Genomic DNA, 13,647 nt, shown 5'->3' on the forward strand with positions numbered 1-13,647 from the left:
AAGAAGAGAATAGCCATGTTCGACAATATTGAGCACCCATTTGTCCCTTGTGATAGAGTGCCACTCGTGAAGATAAGCCGTAATGCTTCCCCCCACCGGAGTGGTGTACAGTGTCGAGGGAAGCGAGATTTCATTGCTTGGTGGGTGCTTTCGGAGTGGATTGTTGAGGTCTGCTTGACCCTCGCTCCCTTGTGTTTCTTCGTTGAAAAAGAGGTTGTCCCTGTCGCTGCTGTGACCTTTGCGCCGAATGAGGGGTTTGAACCTTCTGCTGGAAAGGGCGCCTATCATACGGCCTGTACCTCCTCCTGAAATCTTTCTTTCTTTCGAGGCCCACCGCCTTCAAGGTATCCACCTCTGTCTTCATGCGGGCCATCTCTTCGTCTGCATGGGCACCGAATAGAGAGTTCCCGGCAAATGGGAGATTCAGGATGCGTTGTTGTGCTTCCTGTTTCAAGCCAGTGAGCCTCAGCCAGGAAGATCTCCTCGCACAGATACCATGTGCGTACCCATGAGCAGCCAAATCCGCCCCATCCGCTGCCGCGCTGATAACCTGGTTGGATACCAGGCATCCTTCTTGTAGTATCTCCTGGAAATCTTGTCTGTCTTCTCTGGGCAATTTTTCTGTAAATCTACTGAGGGAATCCCACAGAGAACGATCGTACCTGCCCAGGAGCGCAGACGCACTGGAGACCTTCATTGCTGAAGCCGCCGTCCCGCATATCTTCCTCCCTAGAGAGTCTAGATGCCTGCTCTCTTTATCCGGGGGTACCGTGGATGAAGATGCCACCGCGTGGGTCTTACGGGCGGCAGCTATGATCACAGAGTCCGGTGGCGGATCCTTTCTAAGGAATAAAGGGTCTTGTTCTGGAGCCTTGTATTTCTTAAGAATCCTAGCCGGGGCAGACTTAAGCGATGCTGGGGCCAGAAAAGTGTCCATGGTTGGCTGCAGCAAGCCAGGCACTAGAGGCAGCAACTTTTTCGACGCTGATCTCTGTTGTAGAGTCTCAAAGATGATCGATGAGGAGGTAGATGGTTCTGGAACCTCTATGTTGAGTTTCTGCGCCCCTCTTAGCAACACCTCGTTGAATGTGGTAATATCATCCACCGGTGAGACTCTAGCAGGTGGTGAATCTGTAAGGGTGGGTGAGTAACGCCCGACAGAAGAACCTGATGAAGACCAAGAGGGTGATCTTCTCCTTGACCGCGACCTGGATCTCCGTTGAGAGCGAGATCTGCTGCAAGACGCTGTAGCAGAGCGTCTAGGCCTCGCGGTCGGTTGGCGAGGAGCTGAACGAGCCCGATCTGCCCTGGCTGTCGGTGATGGCGTTCTTGGCAGGGAGGCAGTAGGTGAATACATTCGCGAATACTGCGAATCTGGGGAGGCCGCTGGTCTGTTGAGGCTCTCCAGCCATCTCGGAGATAGATTGATGGGCGAGACATGCCCAGATGATGCCGCTCTTGACCGAGAAGAGTCGCTCGGTATGGAGACCACTGGAGATGGCGCCTTGTCTGGCGTGGGGCGATGTTCTGCTCCCTGTGGGACAGGTAAAACCTGCATCGACGTCGATGGCTGTTTCGACGTCGAAGGGCGCCCAGCCGGTTGGTCCTGCCTCGACATTGAGTGCCTCGACGTTGAGTGTCTTGACGTCGAACGACGCTCCTTGGACCTCGACCTGCTCGCCGTCGTGTGCCTCGACGTGGAGCGAGGGGAGGTCGACGGCGGATGTTTCTCGTGCCGTCGTGTGTCCTGACGTCGGGGGGCGCACAGCCTTTGGCGGCGACCGGGCACGCCGGCGATGGCTCGACGTCGATCGGCGGGTTGCCGTCGACGGAGACCTGCCCCTGCTCTGATGTTCCCTCTACGCCGTTCCCTTCGACGTCGGGTGTGTCGCCGTCGACGGCGCTCTATGCCGGTGAGGCGGTGGTAGCGACGACGTCGACGGTGAACAAACAGGCACTTTCCTACCTGTTGACGTCGACCGGGCCATTCTCTCCTGAGAATGGCCTTCTGGCTGTCTGGGAAGTGAGGAAGACGATGTTCTTTTCCTCTCCTGAAGCCCATGAAGTCAGATCTTCTCTCTGTCTTTCAGAGTCCTCCTAGACATGTTCTTGCAGTACTTACAAGTGTCAGGGCAGTGACTCTGAGGCAGGCACACTATGCACAGAGAGTGGGGATCTGACTGGGCCTTCTTCTTCCCACAAGCAGGGCATTTGACAAAAAGAGAAGGCATTTTTCTGTCAGAAAAAACCCTCCTAGCTCAGACAAAGATATTATTTGTCGAGTGAAAAATGAAAAAATGCTTTTTTTAAAGAATTTGTTCGGAGAAAAACTCAGAAAAACTGAGAGCTCAATGCTCCAGGATCCTCTCAGAAGAAGCCGGAAAAAAGAACTGACCTAACTGTGAACCTAACTTCACCCCTGAGGCATGGTGGGATACTGGAGGTGCTCAGGGTCTTAAAGGCACGGTGCCAAAGTTTTTATGGTTCTCCTGTGTTAACCTGCATGCAGCCTATTGGCTAAGAATGCTTCATTGTTTTTCAATGCAGTTTTTTTCTCTTTTTCTCTAGAATTTGCTGCTGCTTACTTCCCTAAGCCTAGTTTGAGGGGCTTGGATAGATATTTATTCTCTATTGTAGCTTTATAATATAAAAAAAAAAATAAAAAAAAACTTCATAGAAATAAAGCATTTTAGCCTGTTTTTAACATTATAGCCTGTATTGCTGTTTTTTACACATGTTAATATGTGTGTATTTTATATATGCTCCGGGGTCCCCGCACAAGGGCGGGAATATTCAATGTTTATGACTATTGATGAGGATCCCCTGGAAGAGAAGACCGTCATCCCTGAGCTCCGAAGGTGTACTGCAACCATTACTATTACTTTCATGAACACATGCAGGGCACTAGTGAGAACAAAGGGGAGCACGGCAAACTGAAAACATTCCTGTTCCACTCCAAACTGTAGGTAGCACCACTGGGTCTGCAGGACAGTTATATGGAAGTACGCGTCATGCAGGCCCATTACTAACATCCAGTCTACAGGGTCGAAGGCAGACGAGACCCGGGCCAGTGTGAATTAGAATTTTTCCTTCCAGAGGAAGGTGTTGGGGGGCACAGGTGTAAAATCAGATCAATGCCTCAGTCTTACTAGGGCACCAGGAAGAAGCGGGAACAGGAACCACAACCTATTTCTGGAGCAGCTATCCTCCCAACAGTCCCCTTGGCCAAAAGGGATTGCACTTTCTGACGGAAGATGGAAAGATGGTCCTCCTTCAACAATTGTAAAGATGGTGGAAGGTGCAGCACTGCTGAAAGAAAGGGTAGGGCATTGCCCTTCCGACCAATTTGCAGGTCCCATCTGTCTCAGGTTATGGCCTACCAACCAAGCAAGAATTGTTGGATCCTGTCTCCCACTGGGTGGCTGTGCTCTGAAAAGGGCACACTAAAGGGGTTTAGCAGATGGGACTGTAGGGGGGTCTGGGGACTGAGCGGCCCATTGACCTCGGCCGCGGGGGCAGTGGCCACCACAGCTGCAAACTGCTGGGCGCCACTGTGTGGATGGATTGGCTGGCGGTACAGGGTATCTCTGCTGAAGCGCAAAAGGAGCCGTAGGTCAGGTGCGTTTGGCGAATTGGGGCAGATGGACGAAGCGAGTAAGTCGTGGCCATGCTCTCTTTTAACAGCTCGAGAATGGAGTTGGACTTATCCTCAAACAGGAGAGTCCCATCGAACGGCATATCCTTGACCGATGACTGATCATCACTAGAAAAACCAAGGGACTAAAGCCAATCGTGGCAGTGTAAGGCAACACTGGTGCCTACAGCTCACCCAATTGTCCAAGCCACAGCAAATTGCGAACTTGTCCACATCCTGACGGTCTTGAATGGCCCGAACAAGGACAGGTCAGCAAGGGAGTGCATGGGAGTAACGTCCCAGAAGGCAGCTGGCATTCACTGAGTGGAGAGCCAGTCTGATGGAAGAAGAGACTTACCTCACAAATATTTCTACTCACTTTGATTCCCTATCAGGGGGAGTAAGTGTTGGGATAGGACATGCTTGTGGATGTCTGCACAGCCACATTTTTGGGGTAAGGGTGTTGAGACAGGAATGAAGGGTAGGACAATGGCATCTTTCTATTTCCCTGTTGACTGAGGAGCCACAGCAAGGCTTGACCCATATGCCCAACAAGGTATCCGTTGGTGCCTCATTAAATGGCAGAAAGGGTTTCAAAGAGGATTGTCCCGACTGGAAGACTTCCATAAACACATTAGTTTTATCCTCCAAGATAAGAAGTTAGAGATCAAGAACTTCAGTCGCCCTACGCATCATCATAGCACAGGAGGCAGATTTCTGTGTGGCTGGGCCAGGGCATCTGAGGAGACCTGATTCAAGGAGGCATCAAGACTGCTGGAATCTTGCAAGTAGTCGTTGAACTTTTCCTCAGAATAGGGCTGAGAAAACTCATCACCCGCGTCAAAATCGTCTGAGTAAATGACAAAAAGGGAGTGCAGAGTTCTCTTTTGCAGGCAGGAAATTAAGTGGGGGAAGCAGCATCTCAACAGTGATTGGGAGCAGCCTCAGTCAAGGTCATACTAGTGCCAACTCAGAATCGTACAGCACTATAAGTATGTCTTCATCTGGCGCTGATGGATTCGGCATTGCTGTATAAGTTCCAGAACCAGCGAGGACCATGGTGCTGGAGGCAGAGACAGAATTGAAGCCAGAGGCATCGTTACGGACTTGGAGGGTCCAACTGGCGCTGAAAGTGAACTCACTGGCTGTACTCCAAATAGAAGGCCTCTCATCTCTTTAGGGTACAAAGGAGCACCAGAATCAGCAAGGATCCAAAGAGCCAGACTATAATGTTGCAGAACTATTTGGTCTGTTTAGGAGTGGCATACGTCCCGGAAGTTTGGGCTGTGCTGGAATCAGTTGCAGAATCATCTCCAGAGTCGCATGAGTAAGGGGTGAGATTGAGAGTCATAGTATTGCCCCCACACCTTCAAAGGGAAAGGTGAGTGAGAAGAGGGGGTCCACTGACTTCTTAAGTTTCCTTTTAGGCTTACTGAACAACTTAGATCTCGACAAAGACTCTGGAATGACTTCTTTGACTTTTGGAGCGAGAACGGGACCAAGACCGAATATTTAGTTGGACAAGTCTCACCACAGGGTCTTCTTGTGTTTGGTGATGTAGAGTCTCAGATGGCCCTTAGCTTCATCGGTGGGCAGTGGCTGAAGGCCTTGGAGTCGTGGCTTGACCCCAGGCACCTCAAGCCCACCTGATGGAGATCTAGCACAGACATTTATTTGCCACAGTCCCTACAGGGCTAAAAACCTGTATTTCTGGGGAGGAGAGATTCCCTTAGACATTGTGAATTTTTTAAAGAATAATGAGCTACACATCTCTGAGAGAGGAGCTCCGGGTCTGTGTCTGTTGGTGCACAAAGAATGGGACTGACATCAGTGCATGGTATTGGTGACTACCTGTCACCTGGGGAATAGCAAATAGATGAGGAATTTTTCAGCTAGAAGTCTCTACCAGAAGGCTTCTTATAAAAACAAATTTTTTATGGTTCTAATCTTTTAACTTGTTTTATCCAGTAACATATGCTCGCACCTGCATCCAGTGGCTGGTGGGGTGTAACAATGGGAAAACAAGGAAAGGTAACAGTAGTGAGGAGAGGTGATGAGGAAGGACAGTGGGTGCACAGGAGAATACAAGAAAGTGGTCCCCTCTTCAAAGATTAACTCCACCATAGAATAATATGTGCCATAGGGCTGGGTCTAGCAGGTTGTCATGTCCACAGGGGTCAGTCTCCGCTGCGCTTGTCAATTGCGATCTCACCCCTTGCGAGCCGGAGCACTCACAGATAATTAGGACAGGTGGGGTCTTGGAAATCTTGTGCTAGGAACCATAAACATGGTCCACACATTTTGGCAAATTGTAGTAGTTATTCTCCAATGAGGCAGTGAACTTTTCCATTCCTATGAGGTTCCAGAGCTTATGTAGGCAGTCAGTATGATCTGGATTCTTGCCCAGCCCCATCTGAATGTGGGGAATTGTCTGGTCGCACATAGGGCCATTGCTATTGCCTTGCCCCTGTTGGTGAACATGGGAAAGGTCAGCTCATTTGGAAACCCCAATAGGACATAGCTGGGAAACATGGGATGTGCGGATCAAAGATATCATCTTTAAACACTCGTTTCTAAAGACCCATTTTTTCATCAAAAAGCCACATAACCTATCTCTAGAAAAGAACGCACTACTGTGGTATTGTTTATGCAAATCAACAATGTCTGCTGAATTTTATGTGTTTAAAAGCTTGCACTGCTAACTGAATGCTTATGCAGTGACTCAAGTCAGGTACACTCCATTTCCCTGTATTGTCATGTCTTCCAAATGATCTCCCTAACCTGTTGGGATTGCACATGTGATTTAGGTAACTTGGCAATAGGAGGTCTGCAAAAAGTCTTTCTTGTCAAATTTGTGTACATTTATCATCGAGTCCTCCAGTGTACATTTTCTATGCAACCTTAAGGTTGTTTTAGAACCCTGAACACTGTGACCATTTGTTATTCAGTCACTCTATTAGTCAACCCTTAAATATAGTCCTGCAAATGATACTAGCTGCATATATATCATCATCATCATCGTCGTCGTCGTCACCACCACCACCAACAGATTTAACACTAGTGCTGTGGTCAGAGACTGATATCTAGTGGAAGAAGCCTACATTGTATATAACAGCTAGACTAACCAGTTGTAATCTAACTGATATTGCCTAAAGAATTTTGCGGTTACAGTTAATCAACAGCTATAGGTAAGCAACTCATTTCTATGTCCAAGCATACCAGTCAGTGTTTTGTTTAGGCAGCAGTGCCTGGCAAATGTATGCAGACTCTTGTATGTGACTGCTCTGCACATTGTGAAGAGACACTTCTGCGTACACAACTGCTGTGGTTGACACAATTCTTATAGAATGGGATGGGACTCCTCCATCAAGAGAAAGCGTGGCTTTAGCATGGAAGTCTGTGAAAGAGGCTAAAGTCAATTGAGCATTTCCCTGCTTAGAAAAAGGGCATCCTTTGAGGGTGCTTGAAAGAAACAGTGAGCTTTTCTAAGAGTCTGATGTTTGCTCAATGTAAAACCTGAAGAAGCATTGGCACCCAAAGAGTGGAGGGACTATTCTGCTGTGGTAGTGAGGTTCGGAAAGAAAGAGCACAGAACAAAGGCCTCACTGAGTTCAAAGTGTAAAGAAACCTTTGGGATAAACGGAGTGTGTAAGAGGTATACCTTTGACTTTGTAAAAGAAGGTAAATTACTCCTTGATCAAGAAAGCATGGTCTTAACCCAATCATCTTCGGAATGTTAGGGCCAACAAAAGAACAATTTACCATGACAGGAACAAAAATTTCAAATCAGCCCAGTGAACGGGCTCTGAAGGAGATCCCATCAGGTGTATCAAGCATAATATTCAGTTCTCCTGAAAATGGTGTATGGCATTCAGGGGAAAAGCTTTAAAAATTCCTTTTGATTGACAAAAGAGCCTCAGTAGAAGAAGAACGCTGAAAGCGGGGAGGGGTTTGAAACAGTATTAAAGGCCAGAATTGGCTAGGTGTAAGTGAGAAGGCAATAGTTGGTGAGCTTAAGAAGATAGAGGGTTAAGACCCTGTTGTGAACACTAGGTCCTGAAACACACCCACTGTCTGATTTGTTTGCATTTGAGCAGGCAAGGAATACCAAACAGCATGCTCAAGATTTGGCTTTCTACTTCTGAGCAGGAGGATGTGCCATGCCGCTATTCTTATACCTCCTCTCAAGTGTGATTTAGGATGGGTGTGGCTTCCTCAGTACAACAAAGTTGTGCTCTGAAACATTAAGGCACAATTTGACAGATCTTATGGCGCCTTGAAATGTGATATGAGTGCAGACATTTCTTATGCTGGTCACCTCTGTACAATTTCTTGAGGCCACTGTTGGAGAAATGCCTTGAATAATGATTTTTTCTCTTTGCAAGTTCAGTCATGAAGATGATAGATTGATATTCCATGAGGCAACAAAATCACAAGAAAAACCCCTTCAGAGGGTAGCAGGCTAAGATGGGATTGTGTCCAGTCAAAATAAGAAGAAAAAAATCCAAATTACACTTAATTGAAGTGATGAACAGCAGAGCTCCCTACAGGAATCCTATCAAACAAGATGTGCAGTAGAAATCTGGACTATCGTGGTCTCTCGAAGGAGTGGAATGCTAATTTACAACATTAGCCAAAGTTCGAACAGGTTACAAGGTGAATGTGCTACTAAACATTGTTTACTTTAAGGACATTCATACTATTTAGAAATATACACAAACTTACAGTGGGCTTTTGGCTCTAAAAGGAATAACGGACGAAATAGCTGTTTCTTTGATGACCAATCTTATGAAACTGAACCCTCGCTTCATTTTTTTGCCCATTGTATTGGTGAACCGGTATTATATTAAAATCTGTTACATCATGTGCATTTGATTTTTTTTTTTTTAAGACACAAGGCTTGAATAAAGATATTTCCGATGTCCCATCTGTTTTAATTGAAAATCCTTTGTAATATGATTTGAGGCCCCAGAGCTGTTTAGAATTCGCAGGAGACCTCTTAAACAACACAAGCTGTTCTTTCTATCTAGATAACCTGAAGTCTCATGCCACACTCTCATCAACTTTTGCCCTCATAAAATAAGTTCTACATCACTCACACCCTTCTCTTTACATACAATGAACTTTCACACTTATATTCTACTTGCTAGCCTCTCACCACCCCATTATTCCTCACCTTTCTCTCTGGCTCTCTGGTCCGCTCTCTCCGCCGCTCCAATTCTCGGTCACGTTCCTGTTCCTTATCGCGCTCTCTCCCCTTCTCCTTCTCTCGTTCTTTAGTGCGATCCTTATCCTTCTCTTTTCCTCTGCCTCCATCACTCCTCCTATCTTTTTCATGTCCTTTCTCCCGGTCCTTTTCTCGAGCCTTGTCTTTCTCTTTCTCTGACTTGCCCACTTTCCCCCGGTTCTTTTCATGGTCAGGTTTTTCCCCTTCCCGGACAGTATCTTTCTCCACACCCCTCTCTCTTTCCCTGTCCTTCTCAGTCCTCCTTCCGTCTTCTTCTTTTACATGTTCTCGCTCCTTTCGATCCTTACTTGTACTACGTTCTCGGATTTCAGAGGTTTTTCTTTCCTATAAAGAGAAAATCAAGTATGTAACAAGACATCTATCAAAACAGGTTCAAAGACATACAGAGTAAGCTCAACAACAGCAAAGGCCCAGACCAAACTAATATTCTCTTCTATCAGAATCTGCAAAAAACACCAACGACTCGGGCCACTCCTTCTCTTCAACTCTTTAATGTTCTTCATAACAAGGTTAACATCTCCAGTCAGCTCACTGAATGTGACATGAGATGAAGTAAACATCTTATGTGACTGCCCTGAACTCAAAGTAGGGTGAGGACACCACAGCATAGAAGGATCAGAAACTGGTCTGAGCTCCTTTTTCTATAGCAACATTATCAGGAGTCATCAGTACTACTCCCGAGGCAACAGATGTGTGCTAGCTGAAGTGCATGAAATCACTCATAATGTTAAAGCAATAGAAGGATATCGGACATATGAATTACATCACTGCAAAACAATAAGTAAAACAACTCACCTTCTAAATAGTTCTTCAGCATTGTTACATCCAGACAGGACACTTACCAGAGGTAGCAGCACATGAGATTAACTTTGTGATCCTGCAACAGAAGGCCGAGTGTCTCCATTCTTTTCACTCAGTGACCAGTGTGGCATCTTTATCTGTGCCATCCTGCGGGGTTGCCATTTATGCAGTCACATTCACTTGAATGTGTATTTCATAGCATTTCACAGGAGTGTCGGCCCAGAAGGGTAAAAGGCAGGACATTAAGGCATAAAGGAGGAAATTGATGTCAAACAGGTGGTTCGTTGTATGCTTGAAAGATGGCATTCAGTTAAAGATGTGGGCGTGGCTAGCCTTTAATTACTCCTATGCAAGATTCTGCTGTCTGAGGTTCCCAAAATAAAGTGTTGCTAGCCTGTTTATCTTGATGTCATTGTCTGTCTTTGAGATGGATGTGTTGCAATGCATTAGTTTCCCTATTGTTCGTCGTCCACTGGTTTGTCTTTTTGTCCATAACTTTTTTCCTACTTTGAGCTGGGTTTCTGCTGGAAATGTTAGTTCTGGACTATCTATGTTAGGCTTTCCTATCAGTTCTGCTCTTTTATTGGGGCTCTGCTTATCAACCCCCCTATAAGTTTAATCATCTTCAATCATGAATCATCCACATTGCCCAGGAGTTTTTTTTTGGCAATTTGTGGGTTTTTCCTCCTAACTGGGACCCTTTTAAGAACAAACAAAACACATTTCACATGCATACTAATTGCATGATGGCATCATAACTACTGGGTAGTCTTGCCCTTTACTCTGGCAATCAAGAAGGGGACTTGTGATATCTTCATAGCAGTCAGTCCATGACAATTCCATAGATTAATATGCTTTTTTTGTACTTAACTCCAGCCTCCGTAAGAATCTTGGAACCACAACAATTTGTATTCTAACCAGTATAGTTAATCCTTGATTTTCTCCCTCCTGAACTGCTTAGAAATTCGATATTAGAGTCAGAAATTACTGGGAGGCAAAAACAAATTCCACCAGGTTTGAAGGACAACAAATTTTCTGGCCAAAAAGTTGCATATTTATAGAAAGATTCAGATTCACCTATTAAGTAAAGCTTCAGAAAGGCAATCAAGAATAGTGCTGTTCAATAGAAGTTTGTATTGCAGCAGATGATGCTTTGCTTTGGTGAACTGTATTTGAAGTCTCAGGTGAAGATCTCCACTGATTTATCAATTTTAATAATAGGGGAGTCAATTAATCTAAACCAGTTACTTTTCATGCTGTTTTGCCTAACATAATTTTACCATAATCAAAACAAAAATAGTTTGCAATATAAAAATATTTGTTTTCTTTCTAGAGAAACCTGAGCTCTAATCTGGAATACAGAAAACTGCATTCCATGAGAAAAAAATACATTTTCTTACAACTTTCAAAAAAGAGAAAGTACAAATTTGGAGGACTACTGGTCTTTGTGGAAGACAATGTACAGATTCTTAAAAGATACGGCTGAGGCTCACCAATGCCTCCGGCAGGAGAAAATGCAAATCTGCATGTCTGGTGCACAAGAAGCTGAACTGAGTAAGGCATAAGAGAGGCTAAGGCTGAATTCAGATCAAATTTTAAAGAATTGCCTCTCATGAAGGATATAATAAATAAAATGCATTAATATGGCTCTGAACTACATTTTTCTATTTTTTTTTCTTTAAAAATGCACTGTATGGTCTTTTCAGAAAGACCACTATGGCTATGAGGTAATACATTAGTGTTGTTATTTCCCAAATATCCAATTGTAAAATCTCTGCCAGTTGTTTTTTAATTGCTTGTAGGAACCTGACTATGTAGTGTACCATGTACAGGCACACTATGAAGACAGTCCTGCCGACCCTTATTGGTTTACAGACCTTTAATTAATAATCCCAAATGGTCTATCTGTGGTAGTGTGGGTGAGCAATTTAGGCTTGTCTGATGGTAGTGTTAAGCATTTGTGGATCAGAGTCAATAAATGAGACACAGTCAAGAAGAAACTCGAGCCCAATTTAGAAAAATTACACAGATTTATATATTAATTTAGACACCAAGATCTTCAAGAGCAGGTAAGCACTTTGAGTTAGCGATTTTTAAAAGGTTCAGTAAATAAAGCTGTCAGATTTGGGGCATTAGCCTTGAATGCGGTAATGTTATCCTATGGGGAAAACATGCACTCTACTGGAAAGTAGGGGCCAAGGTCCAAGAAAGCACAAATAGTCTGGGTTTCCCTTCCCTGTCAGGTCTGGGTTCACAGGCGCTGCTAGCGGTGATAGCCTTGAATGCTACATGCTGAATTCAATTGGAGAAGTTAGTCGACAGTTCTTGTGCTGGTCAGCAGTTCTTTGTCCTTTATCTTGGAGTCAGACTAATCTAAGTTCCATGTGTCAGTGAGCCACCTAAATACTGAATTTATGGATGTTAAGGGGCGTGTAGAGTAGTAGCCCATGAGCTATTTACCCCTGAAGTGACTACACCCCGTATATATGACCACTTCCTCTGCCAGTGGGCATAATCCTGTCCCAGAGTTCCTAATTCCACCAAAAAATAAGATGGTGGACCCTTCTTTCGTGGAGCGCATCGGTCAGCTCACGGTAGGGGTGTGTCTAACCTGGAGGTGCAACGCGCCTAATGCATAGCTAATTTCCCACCTGTCTTGGTGCCAAATGGGCCTTAAAGCGGGTGGCATTCTCCAGGTTTGGGGAAAGCCAGGGACACATATCAAAGGGCGGCAGAAGCTTTGAAGCCTCCAGCCCAGATATGCTGACCTACTAGTCATCCTGCTGGAAGAGTTGATAACAACTTCCACATCAGGCATTGTTTCTGGTCTCAGAGTACGGGCTCTCACCTCAAGGGGGTCAGAAACTTGTCTGTGGGGACAGGCTAATCAATACCAGTCAGTCAGCACACTAGCAGTCTAGCAGGTTTTAGGGGGCACTTCTGAGGTGCCCTCTGGGTGCATGTCATAATAAATCCAATCCCAGCGTCAGTATGAGTTTATTAAGATGAGGTGTTTGATATAAAAAACCATAGGTTTCAGCGAAGCCATTATGTAGCTGGATAACTCCTAATGACCAGAATTCAGCAGATACCTTAAGATGGCGACCCTGTTCACTTGTAATATCTAGTAATCGAACTAGACATAAAAGGAGCATATCCGCTCGAGCTGATATGTCCTCATAGAAAATATAACATGCCCTTCCTTAGGGCTCTAAGGCCTGCTGTAGGAGTGATTTACATACATTATATGCAGAGACTTTGGCATGGTACACAAGGAGTGTTTGTCATGTCAAGTTTCCATACATGGTTTGTACCGTGTCAAGCTGCCTGCAATGGCAGTCTGCATGCAATTTGTAGGGGGGTCCCTTAGGGTGGCATAATACATGCTGCAGCCCTTAGGGACACTCTTTAGTACCCATTCCCTAGGTAGCAGAGATACCATTTACTAGGGACTTAAGGGATGCTAAAGTGTGTGACATCTGTAACACAATTAGACCATTTTAACTTGATGTTAGGGAAAGAGCACTGGGGCCTGTTTAGCAGGGACCCAGTGCACATCTGTCAAAAAACATCAGTACTTGTGCAAAACGTGGGGGTGACCATGACAAAAAAGGGTAACTTCCTGACATTGCTTTCCTGCAGATTCTAATAGCACACATGATCAGAAATGTGCAGATTATGTAAACTGGTGTTTCAGGAACCACGCTTCCAAATGTGGCGATGGTACAGCAGGGTACACGCCTCCTTAGCAGATTATTAGATCTGAACTTGAGAAGTGACAGATTACAAACTGCAAGATACCGCAAGATTACAGATGATCAAAAATACAGATCTTGCAGGGACAGAATGAAATTATCTAAAACATCTTCACCTTTTCAAATGAGGTGAGCATTGGGAGAATTAATGGATAAGGAGAGAGCAAGCATAAATGAACCTCCCGCAGGGTAATCAGAGAGAGTACACT

The 13,647-nt window shown here is 45.2% G+C and overlaps 1 protein-coding gene across 8 annotated transcripts in view; it reads right to left on the reverse strand.

Annotated features, from left to right (window-relative positions):
* Positions 1-13,647, reverse strand: part of TRAF3IP1 (TRAF3 interacting protein 1) — a 406,766-nt gene that overhangs the window by 288,884 nt on the left and 104,235 nt on the right. For all 8 annotated transcript variants that reach the window (XM_069225520.1, XM_069225521.1, XM_069225524.1 and 5 more), the window contains exon 5: positions 8,811-9,206. In XM_069225520.1, the coding sequence (XP_069081621.1) occupies positions 8,811-9,206 (396 nt within the window). The remainder of the gene's footprint in view (positions 1-8,810; positions 9,207-13,647) is intronic.

Source organism: Pleurodeles waltl, chromosome 3_1, assembly GCF_031143425.1.
Source record: "Pleurodeles waltl isolate 20211129_DDA chromosome 3_1, aPleWal1.hap1.20221129, whole genome shotgun sequence".
Lineage (NCBI taxonomy): Eukaryota > Metazoa > Chordata > Amphibia > Caudata > Salamandridae > Pleurodeles > Pleurodeles waltl.